An 11,150-nucleotide genomic window follows, 5' to 3' on the forward strand; every position below is an offset into this window, starting at 1 on the left:
CACAAACCTCTTCTGATGTCACTTGATTCAAGGTAGGACCCACTGCCCACAAGGGGCAAAAATGTGATAGCAACCATGTAAAAAGCCTTTAAACAATGTCATGTGGTCAGGGCAAACAATATCAATCCACTGAGTTACCAAAACAACCAAATTCCCTCATCAAATTACCATATCAGGCTGGCTTTTTCACCTCGTAGGAAGCTTGGGAGGTTTGGCAGGGAAGTTGGGTCCACTTTAGATTATGCTGGTAAAGATATGCTGATTGACCGGGCATCATTTGGCACAAATGCTGGTTGTAGTGAGACATAAGCGAATATAGTATATACTCCAAATCTCTCCTCTATATTGGTTGAGAATATTGGAGATAACAGTAGTTGTTTCATGTGTTTATTTATATTAGGAATCCATGGGAAGATCTACTCACAAATTCGCAGTTGGGGCGGTTTGTAATTGAGAAGAAGGAAAGGGGGGGTTGTGCTTATTTGCTTTACAATAAGGAGGCAAGAGGGTCACTCCTCCCACTACAAAAAGGGCCATGTCTCCTTCATTCAAATCCATCAGGGCCTTGTGGTACAACCTCAAAAAGGCAAAAGGCAATCAAGTTTCTTCAGCCATGGCTAGAATGCAAAAATTCAGAGGAGTGAGACAGAGGCACTGGGGCTCATGGGTCTCGGAAATCAGGCACCCATTATTGTAAGTTCTCCTTCTTTCTTCATTCTTCTTCCAATTCGTTCCCTGTCATTACTCTTTTCTTCTAGCTAATTTCAGCTCTTCGCCTTTCTCTTTCTGACTCGAGTCGCCGTTTCACTTTGTTGCAGAAAGACGAGAATCTGGCTGGGGACGTTCGAAACCGCGGTAGATGCTGCGAGGGCTTACGACGAGGCGGCGTCGCTGATGTGTGGGCCTAGAGCGAGGACCAATTTCCCATACGATCCCAACGCGGACAACTCTCGGGTTCTCTCAGCCACCCTCAGAGCCAAGCTGCAAAAATGTTGCATGGCGTCTCAGCAAGAACCGAAGGCGACGACGAATGCAACTCCCGCCACAACGGCGGCGCCAGGGAGTGAGGAAGAACTCAAGCCGGTGGCGGATGAGTACATTGAAGAGATGATCGAGGAGCTCATTTATAATGGTTACATTGAAATATCTTCGTCGTCTTCATCTCCCTCTTCTTCTTCTTCTTCTTCAATCTAATCCCTAGTGCTGTCTAATGTACATAAAAGTGGAGATGGATTCAGAATTAAGGCTATCACTGTAGTATCTGTTTCATTTTGCTTGAATCTCTTTCAAGCTAGATCTATGAGAGTATTGGTTTCTTTGGAGTTTGGCCACAAGTATAAGGGTGTACTTCCCACAAGTGAGACAACGGTCCTACAGTTCAAGCCAACGGTCCAATGAACTGGGCTTAGAGAGAACATCGATTTTGCCAGATTGAAGTTAATGGGTATTGATGAAGGTATAGATGCTGCTGTTCTTGTCTATGGAACTTGGTCTTTGATTAGGACAGAAGTGCCACTGGTTTGGGTTGTGTGGTCGTTCTCCCCTTTCTCTGTCCTTCTCTCTATTCTTAGTTACAAAATATTAAATTCACACTACTTTTCAGTGATCCAAAAATGTGAAATATAAGCCACAGATTCAGAAAGTAGACTGTAGATAGCAACAGCACACTAATCAAAATATAGACTCGTCTTTTTCCATAACATTATTTGGATCGCCAAACTGACATTAACATGTATATCTGTTAATTAACTTCACTTGTTAGTTTATGATGAACTTAATATGGTATCAAAGCAAATGCTTGTATAAATAAATGAAAGCCAAATAGCATTTGCTCAACGTGATAATGGATAATGGATCATACGCTAGCATTTGCTTGTCGATCTTATGGGTTTTCCTTTGCTTTCTGATAAGGTTGGGTTTCTAGGACTGACCAGTCTGAGGCCCCTTACTTGTCCTAACCATAGGAGCCAAGACGCGCGACCGATTCGACTGGAACACGGAGAGACGGAAAACCCGATTCACAGTAGCGCTGCTCTGGGCAGTCAGGGTGCCATCCGTCTTGGTCCATCTTCTCAAACTTGCAAATTTCTATCAGCGCGATTATACTTCTTTCTCTTCTTCTCACGGTAGCACTTCCTTCGAACGAGTAATCTCTCTGCATCTGTCAAACCCCATTGTAAAACCCTAACCGTTGGTTTCTCTCGCTTCGGAGGTTTCTATGGATCTCTTTCCCTCCTCTTCCACGATCGCCCAACAGACCTGGGAGGTCGAGAATAACATTGTCAGCATGGATACGCCGTCGTCGGACTCCGATGCCATCTACTACTTCGACGAGGTGTCTCATGCTAAAATTCAGCAAGAGAAGCCCTGGGTCAGCGATCCTCACTACTTCAAGCGAGTCAAGATATCGGCGCTTGCGCTGCTCAAGATGGTAGTGCATGCGCGTTCCGGTGGGACCATCGAAGTCATGGGACTCATGCAGGGGAAGACCGACGGGAATACCATGATCGTCATGGATGCCTTTGCTTTGCCGGTGGAAGGTACGGAGACGAGGGTGAACGCGCAGGCAGATGCATACGAGTATATGGTGGATTATTCGCAGATTAGCAAACAGGTGAGGTCTCTCTCCCCTGTTGGATGCTATTTCATTTGTGAATTTCGAAAAATATCTGAAAGCTGGTTCGTTGGATTTGTTCTGAGACCTTGAACTGTTGTCGACCACTGACATGTTTGTTTATTGGCGTTCAGGATCACTTATTTCTGATAACCATAAATTCTGTTTTTTTTTTTTTTTCTCTAGGCCTCTTTTTCTTTTTGGGCATGTATAAACGAAATTAATTCCATTTCCTCTAAAAACCCTTCTTCTTGCCTCCAATTTGTGACGTCTCGCTTCCTGGTTTTGACCAAGTGTGAGCCTGTGAACCGTCTCTTGGCTTCCGAGTGTGTGATTCAGGGAAAGAACCTGGTTTAGATATGATCAAAATTTTCATTGTCAATCTAATTCATGAATTCTGTAGGCTGGGCGGTTGGAGAATGCTGTTGGTTGGTATCACTCACATCCTGGTTACGGATGCTGGTTATCGGGTATTGATGTGTCCACGCAGATGCTTAATCAGCAATACCAGGAGCCATTTTTGGCAGTCGTTATTGATCCAACGAGGACAGTCTCTGCTGGAAAGGTTGAGATTGGTGCCTTTCGAACATACCCGCAAGGTTATAAGCCTCCTGATGAGCCCGTCTCTGAGTATCAGACAATCCCTCTTAATAAGATTGAAGATTTTGGTGTTCATTGCAAGCAGGTAACCCAAAACTGATCTCATGAAATGTTTTCCTTTAAGTGAGCTCTTCGGTTGACAGTATGGTGTTCCTTTTATGCAGTATTATGCATTGGACATTACATATTTTAAGTCATCTCTTGATAGTCACCTCTTGGATTTGCTGTGGAATAAGTATTGGGTTAATACACTCTCTTCTTCACCACTTTTGGCAAATAGAGAATATGTTGCTGGGCAAATTTCTGATCTAGGTAAGAGTTTTTTTTGTTTGTTTATGTTTATTTTTTTCTATGCTGTCTTTGTATCTACGAACTCTCTTTTTTTAACTAATCCTTTTTTGTTGTTCCTTTCCATGTCTTTCTTTTTGTTGATCTCAAAGTTAATCTGTTTATGTTTGTTAATTTTAAAGTCTATCTTGATGAATCTATTCAAACTACTTTTTCTGGCCTGTGAGAGAATTTTTGTGAACCTTCTTCATCAGACACCATTTCCCTCACCATAAAGAGGCAGGTGTTGCTCAATGGTGTCCAAGAATAGTCATGCCTTTAGATGGTCAATGAGCTAGCTTGCTATTAGTTTTGTTTCCAGTATTGGGGTTTAGGTGTAGTTGACTGTACCTAGGTTTGTATGGGGAGGTTCCACGACCTCACTGAGTCCATGCTTCCCTAATTCCTGGGGACAGTGAGCATGAATTTTTTTTTTCAAAATTGTGAAGATCCCCTTAACAAGTTCACTCATGAATGATAAACCCAATGTTATTTTGAGACTCCCCTGCTTCAGGATCAACAGCTTTAGTAGTTGTCTTTGTCATTATATTGAGAAAAATCGTAAGGGTAATTTTAATCTAAAGCATTATCTCAATCCAAGTTTCTTCAGCTTCTTATTTATTTATTTATTATTAAATTTCCCGAGTCTGAGTAACCAAATGATCTTCCAGTGGAATAACAAAACCTTCTGAGGTTGCTACATGTGCATTTTGTGCTCTTGTCCCTGGTATTCTATGTCACTTCAATTTTGAGTAGTCATCATCAGCAATGTTTTTGTCTTGGTCATTTCTATTAAGTAGCCATATACTTTTCTTGGCTGGGAGATTATCTTCATATTCTACTTGATGATACTAGTGCTGTAGCCAGAAAGTTCTAGAATCCTATTGCTCCTGGAGTCTGGAGCACCTCTAACGAACAGCCCTGAATGCCATGACCTCTCACTGCTGGTAATGTAAGTGTACTTTGATGGCAGCTCAATCTTCTGGCTATGGTAAGTCAAGATCATTGAGGTGCAATTGTGCTGAGTTATTCTGAGGTCGTTGGGAAGCAGAATTCCATTCTCTCCTTCAAGGGATCAAAATCTTTGGGCAATAATTTTTATACCTTATCATAATTGCGGGGGGCTCTCATATGGTTGTTAGTTGGATTTAGAAACAGGATACTTAGCCTGAGAACCTTTTGCATCTATATTCCTGTTGGGTGGCAATATCCCCATGGTCTAATTCTTTGGTTAAAATTGGTGGAACTAGATTTTTTTTTAAGTTGAGAGCCTTTTGGCGTCCTTTTTTTTGTTTCCTTTCTTTGTGCGATCTCTTTGTTTTCACTACTCCTTTAGCTTTTGATCCCATGTGTATGCCCATTCCAGCATTATTCTATCAAAAGCGAAGAAAAAAAAGTTCCGCATGATGATGGAAGTTGGTTTTGCTTATCCATTATTCTATCCTTTTTGTACTTCTGAGCTGTTTTCCTTAGTGGCAAACTAAGAATTAAGCTCTTACATTTGCTGTGCATGTGGTTCTGTAGACCTCCGGTTGAGGGGTTCATCTCTACTTAGACTATGCCATTTCTAGCATATGTATAGCTGCTATCTTTGTTGCATGCATCTATCATGATGAGACTTTTGCTCTAACGAGATACCCATTAGAGGAAGAAATTTAAAAAAAAAAACAACAACATCAAATTTCATATCAAAGATGTTGTAGAAAATACATGAAGATGACATGTAGAGGTTGGCTGAAGTTTCCTTATGAACACGGATGCTCATTTCAGGGATATGTATTTGTTGGATTTTGGGCCTACCTGATATGTTACATGGCCTATGTATCAGAAATATCGTGCTAAGAATTGTGTTATGCATGATACACATGTCTTTATTGGATGGACTTGATACGTATCATGTCCTCGTCCAATATCCCTTAGGAGCAAGAGTTTATTTGAAAGCCCTTCAAAACCCTCAGATACTATCGGCCCCCTTGGCTAGAACAACTTTGTCGCTCAGGAATGACTGCCACTTGCGTTTATTGTGCTGTCTGATGCCTATATCCCTTTTGTTCTCTCAATTTGTTACAGGATATGAGCAATTTGGTTGTCCCTGACTACAAGGAGGACATTATGAGTGGGGTACATTGAGTTGTACATATTATCCACCCCATTCCAATAGCAAAATATCATCTTTGTCATTTTTACCTTATTTTATTTGTTTATTTATATATTTTTTGTTACAAGGCATTTGTACTGTCACATCAACTGGTTAAATGCGTACCAACAAGGTGAATGCTTTTATTTTCTTATTTTTTAATGTTTTTATTTTATGTCAGGCTTATAGTCTAGTTACCCAGATCATTCCGCAAAATTCCAGTTCTCACCTTCATTGAAACTCGACATTTTTTAACTTGATGTGCTTATAGACTATAAGTTGTGCTTTGTGCTCGACTTGATGCTATATATTTATTGACAACTTACATTTTCAATTAGTAATCATATTGAGGATGTTATCTCTGATTTATGGTAGTCATTTGATTTTTTAACTTCACACCAAAAGGTTCAAAACCTCCGAATACCGGTTTTCTTTATTTTCAAACAGGTACTTATCTTGTATCTTGTGTGAGGTCATGGGTTCCGAGTCTCGCTAGGGTTTGAGGTTCAACATTCTAAAAGAAATATTAAGATGAATGAGTTCCTTTGTTTACCCTTCATTTTTAGGGAATGTCCATAATCTTTTAATTCTTTTGGGTGAATTCTGTCACAGCCTGTATCGTTGTCTGCCCTGATATGGGGTACAACTACTAGTGTATCGTCTGGATTATTGGCATCCCAGTACTATACACGATACCAAAGGTGCCCAAGCTTGCTTATGTTGATATTCTTCTGCAAAGAGTTCACTTGCAAGTTTTTTGAGATGTCATTTTGGTACAATTCTGTCATTGGATGTGTGGGTGATGGGGCCCCACCAAAGATATTCTGCTACCAGTTCTACAATTTACCAACAAACTGATAACATAGTGGAAGGTTCTTGACTTCTAGCAAAGTTAAAAGAAATAAACTGGACCATTTTTTTATTTTAGGAATATATACCTGGTTCTAGCTGATACTGAGGATTTCATTGTTATAGTTTTATATTTTTTATTAGTGGTTGTTGTTTCTTGGTGGCTCTTTGTTGCAACCACTGGTTGTTATTGTTTAATGGGTCATTATTCTAGCTTCAGAAAGTAATATGTTCCATTCACCGTGCAGCGGAGAAACTGGAGCAAGCAGAAAATCAACTAGCTCATTCAAGACTGGGATCTTTTCTCATACACCCACAAAAAAAGAAGGAGGTACGCCGGAATGTTGAGGTTGTGAAAGTTGAAGAGCAATGACTTCTGCTGCATAAGCTAATAAATCTCAAGATGTTGTTTATCTATTCATTTATCATGCTAAATGGAATGGCACATGAAAGAGGAGGTATGTAGGATGGGGTTACTGACCATACATGGATTTTGTGGTATGTAGGAGGAGTCTCAGCTTGCAAAGATCACTCGTGATAGTTCAAAAATAACAGCTGAGCAGGTGCATGGTCTCATGTCACAGGTAGCCGTTGCATCTTATCACATTCCACACTGTCTAAGCTGCGGAAATCTATGGTGTCAAAGTTATTGCTTGTCGGCTCATATTCTTGGGGCTAATCTGTTTTACTTTGTTCTGAAGGTCATCAAGGACAACCTTTTCAACTCTGTACATCCCTCTACCAGTGCCCGCATGACCACCACAACCGAACCATCTGGACCTGAACCTATGATTGAAACTTGATCTGGTGAAATAGCCGTTGCAAGATCCGAGACCCCTACTATTCTGAGATGTTCCAAAGCTTGTGGCTGCATTCATTGGTGTTCTCTGGCATAAATCCTGGTTTCTGCTTTGGTCTCTTAGGTCTAAAGCTATGTGCTTTATCGTTTTATAGCAGAATTGACTGAGCAACTACATTATGGTCGGAGTGACTAACATCTGTAATTAGTCTCTCCTCGATAAAGGTGTCTTGTGTTAGGCTAGAAACTAGGGACATTTTCGTTCCAAATCAAAACATTGTCAATTGGCATCTTTTGTCAAAGAACCATAATTTTGGCATCAAATCGAAACAAGCAGCTAACGCGTTAATTCTCAATTCATCAAATTGAACTTGAGCTTAATCTGTTCTATCGAAAGCTGGGATAATCTCTCCGTGTCTTCCTACTCGAGAGCTTTTGAGTTTTGATGGAAATAATCTAGTGATGCACGGAAGGAAGAAAGAAGCCTGATCCAGAGAGGTAAAAGTAAAACCTCGAGCGGACTTACACCAATCTATCTTAGCAAGTGCATCCTAGAAAATAAATTTAACCAGATGATCGTAAACTAATTCTTCCCCAGATAACTGCAGCAGAACTGACTCCTAACACTCCTACTCTTGTTTATGCTCACTGCAAAATTCCTAGTCTGTATAAGGAAATCGTGGATATTGATTACAGTTCAATGCGCCTGTATATGATGAGTATATGCATCAGCTACCACCCAGGACCAAAATATATGAAAAATCATTTTTGACAAGTCCTGTCCATATTACAAGTCTCCCCAAAATAAAAATGTTATTAGACAAGAAAAAATATATGGTGTAGTTAGGAGTGGTAATTCCCCCTTACACTTGCAACAAGCTTCCGTAGTGAATGGTCATCAAAAGAAGGATCAGTTTTCCTTATGTTTGACACATAAACCATAGCCTCTTCATACATTTTAGCTTTACAATAACCATCCACCACTGTCTTGTAGGTTAGCTCATTCGGCATGCAATCATGCTGCATCATATAATTTATGACGCCAGTCGCCTCTATAAACATTCCAAGGCTAGCATACCCGGCCACAAAGGTATTAAAGGTGATTATGCACGGCCTAATTCCTCCCTCCGTCATCTCCCTGAGTATCCTTAAAGCCTCTTGCATAAGCCCCTGCTTGCAAAATGCATTTATGATTGTATTGAAAGACACTATATCTGGTTTCACTGCAGTGCTTACAAGTCGCTTGAGTATCTCATCTGCTTTCCAACATTCACCATTTCTTGCATACATGTCCATCAAATTATTATATGTTACCAGATCAGGTTGAAGCCCACTTCCACGAATTTCAGAAAGTATTTCATGTGCTTCATCATATAGCCGGTTTTTAGCATATATTGAAATCATTGAATTGAATATAACCATGTCTGGTTTGTATTCATTTTTCTTTAGCTCCTCAAATGCTTTCTCCATACCTCCTAATTGTCTACACTTGAAATTTACAAGAACAAGGGTCCTCAACAGCATCCAACTTGGAAATATATGCCGACTATAGATATATGCCTCAATTTCCTCTATTCCTTCTCTGTGTCCTCCTTTGGCGTAGCAGTGAAGCATCAAACAGTAGGAAGTTTCGTTGGGCCTAAATCCCTTATGCTTCATGTCAGTAAGAACAGACTCTGCTGCTTTCCAATCCCCTTTCCTAGCTAGGGCATTCAAAAATGCATTATAAGTTGGAACACACGGGCTGAAACCAGCTTTAACCATCTCCTCATTCATTTTTGAAACATCCACCTTGGATCCACATCGACCATATGCAGTAATCAAAGTATTAAATGTATCACGATCTGGCTCAAAGCCACAAGTCTTCATCTCCCTAAACACACGATTCACATACAACATACCTCTCCAACCACACATGGCCAACATTGTGTTCCAAGTCACCCTATTAGGAACACATCCACCTGATCTCATTTCGACTAGTATCTCCACCATTTCTTCAGACCTTGATCTCTTCCCAAGCATCCCAAGTATGGCATTATATGTGCAAACATTTGGAACACATCCCGCCTTCTTCATTTGTTTGAGCAATTCGAAGGCCTTGTTCTCCTTTCCTGCCTTGCCATAAGCATTAATCAGAGTGGTGTAAGTCACTGTATTAGGCAAAAATCCTCTACTAGTCATTAGATCTATAACAGCTGCTCCTTCCTCATACAGTCCAGCTTTAGTGTAAGCCGCAACAAGCTCATTATATGTCACTGAGTCAGGTGAGCACCCGTTTTCCTCCATTTCTCGTAAAACATTTAATGCCTCTGTGTAATTTCCCACCCTCCCAAACACATGAAGAAGAGAATTATAACTCACAATTCCCGGAGAGTAACCCCTCGACTTCAATTTATTAAAGAATTTCAGAGCTTCATCACACAATCCTTCTCTTCCGCAAGCTGATATAACAGTACTGCAAGTGAACTCATCAAATTCAAATCCTTTAGTTTCCATTACATCCAAAAGGGATAAAATGCGATTCCAAGACCTACCCATCTTACCGTAAACATCAAGCATCACGTTATAGGTGACAAGAGTCGGAGAGAGACCTTTTTCCTTGATTCTCCCAAACAATGCAATGGCCCTTTCATACTTACCAGAACGAGCATAAGCATGAAGAATGGTTGTATAAGCTCGGACATCAAGTGAGTACTCCTCTACAGGAATTGCATCGAACAACTTTGCTGCAATAGAATGTTGGGACCCCTTGCTTAGAACTCTAACAATTGCCTCTATTGTTTGGTCATCCAGTTTGGGTTTTTCCTCGTTGGAGTTAGATGTAATCCACTCAAACAAGATGAGAGCTTTCTCCCAACCGCTCGTGAGCTCTAGCCCCTTCAAGATGCTTACAAGGTCCACTTTTAGTATCTCATTTTTTGCGGAATCAAGGTATGCCCTTAGCGTTGACGAAGGCTGTTTAATTAGGTAATTGAGTATCGTCTTGCCATTTCCAGAGAGAAAATCAAGGTGCGAATTTTCCTGCCCATTATCATCTTCCCCTGAGTCGAATTTCGAGAAGAAATCTTCATTGCGTTTCTTGATGTGGGCTGCTCGGAATTGGGGACTTGAAGAAACGTGCAAAGAAGGGTAACTGTGAGAACATGGATTTTGGTCATTGTCGGAAGAAACTTCGAGAAGATGTTGGAGCAGGGGATCGAGGGGGAAGGAATGCGAGGGAGAAGGAGGAAGAGGTGCAGGAGCTTTGAATTTGAGGGAAGTACTCTGCTGAACAGTTGTTTTGGCTTGTAAGTTGGGCTGTGGCAAGGTTGGCCTATTTGGAAAGAGAGCTCCTTCCATGTAGATGCAAAGAAGTACCGGGTGACGTGAAGTGAATGGAGGAAAAGAGCTTAGAATCTAATCCTTGCTTGGTGACTATCGCCAGTTGCAGCCGGAGCAGACAAGAACAGGTTCTAAGTGAATGGCGAGAAGAGAGTAGGAGCATATGAAATCTAATCTTACATGGTTACGTAGAAGAATCATAGCGGGCACTTTATCACGGCAGAAATTAATGGTGGAGAATGGGACAGAAAGAACAAGGAACGATGCAAAGAAGTTACGGGTGTAGTGAAGTGAATGGAGGAAAAGAGCTTAGAATCTAATCCTTGATTGGTATCTATCGCCAGTTGCAGACAAGAGCAGGTTCAAAGTGAATGGCGAGAAGAAAGTAGGAGCGTATGAAATCTAATTTTACATGGATAAGTAGAAGAATCATAGCGGGCACTTTATCATGGCAGAGGTTAATGGCGAAGAACGGGATAGAAGGAAGCAGAGCTTATTTGATG

The 11,150-nt window shown here is 40.8% G+C and overlaps 3 protein-coding genes across 4 annotated transcripts; 2 read left to right on the forward strand and 1 right to left on the reverse strand.

Moving 5' to 3' along the window:
* Nucleotides 1-613: 613 nt before the first annotated feature.
* Nucleotides 614-1,194, forward strand: LOC137950279 (ethylene-responsive transcription factor ERF003-like). The gene is made up of 2 exons (XM_068796669.1): nt 614-693; nt 819-1,194. Exons 1-2 carry the CDS (start codon nt 614-616, stop codon nt 1,192-1,194), a joined length of 456 nt encoding a protein of 151 aa, XP_068652770.1.
* Nucleotides 1,195-1,951: 757 nt separating this feature from the next.
* Nucleotides 1,952-7,659, forward strand: LOC137949636 (COP9 signalosome complex subunit 5-like). 2 transcript variants are annotated; one of them, XM_068795746.1, is made up of 6 exons: nt 1,952-2,614; nt 3,018-3,299; nt 3,379-3,526; nt 6,776-6,876; nt 7,034-7,111; nt 7,229-7,659. In XM_068795746.1, exons 1-6 carry the CDS (start codon nt 2,219-2,221, stop codon nt 7,328-7,330), a joined length of 1,107 nt encoding a protein of 368 aa, XP_068651847.1. In that variant the 5' UTR covers nt 1,952-2,218; the 3' UTR covers nt 7,331-7,659. The 2 variants fall into 2 exon arrangements, with proteins under 2 accessions (XP_068651847.1, XP_068651848.1); XM_068795747.1 differs by having other exon boundaries at nt 1,953-2,614; nt 6,776-6,858.
* A 443-nt stretch (nt 7,660-8,102) lies between these two features.
* LOC137950355 (pentatricopeptide repeat-containing protein At2g18940, chloroplastic-like) lies at nt 8,103-11,045 on the reverse strand. Its single transcript, XM_068796764.1, has one exon. The coding sequence runs from the start codon at nt 10,663-10,665 to the stop codon at nt 8,170-8,172; it is 2,496 nt and encodes an 831-aa protein (XP_068652865.1). The 5' UTR covers nt 10,666-11,045; the 3' UTR covers nt 8,103-8,169.
* Between the last annotated feature and the right edge of the window lie 105 nt (nt 11,046-11,150).

The sequence above is a fragment of the Aristolochia californica genome, unplaced genomic scaffold (genome assembly GCF_029961685.1).
Source record: "Aristolochia californica isolate CCGP_79_NKW_82.1479 unplaced genomic scaffold, dmAriCali1.0.hap1 SCAF_14, whole genome shotgun sequence".
NCBI lineage: Eukaryota > Viridiplantae > Streptophyta > Magnoliopsida > Piperales > Aristolochiaceae > Aristolochia > Aristolochia californica.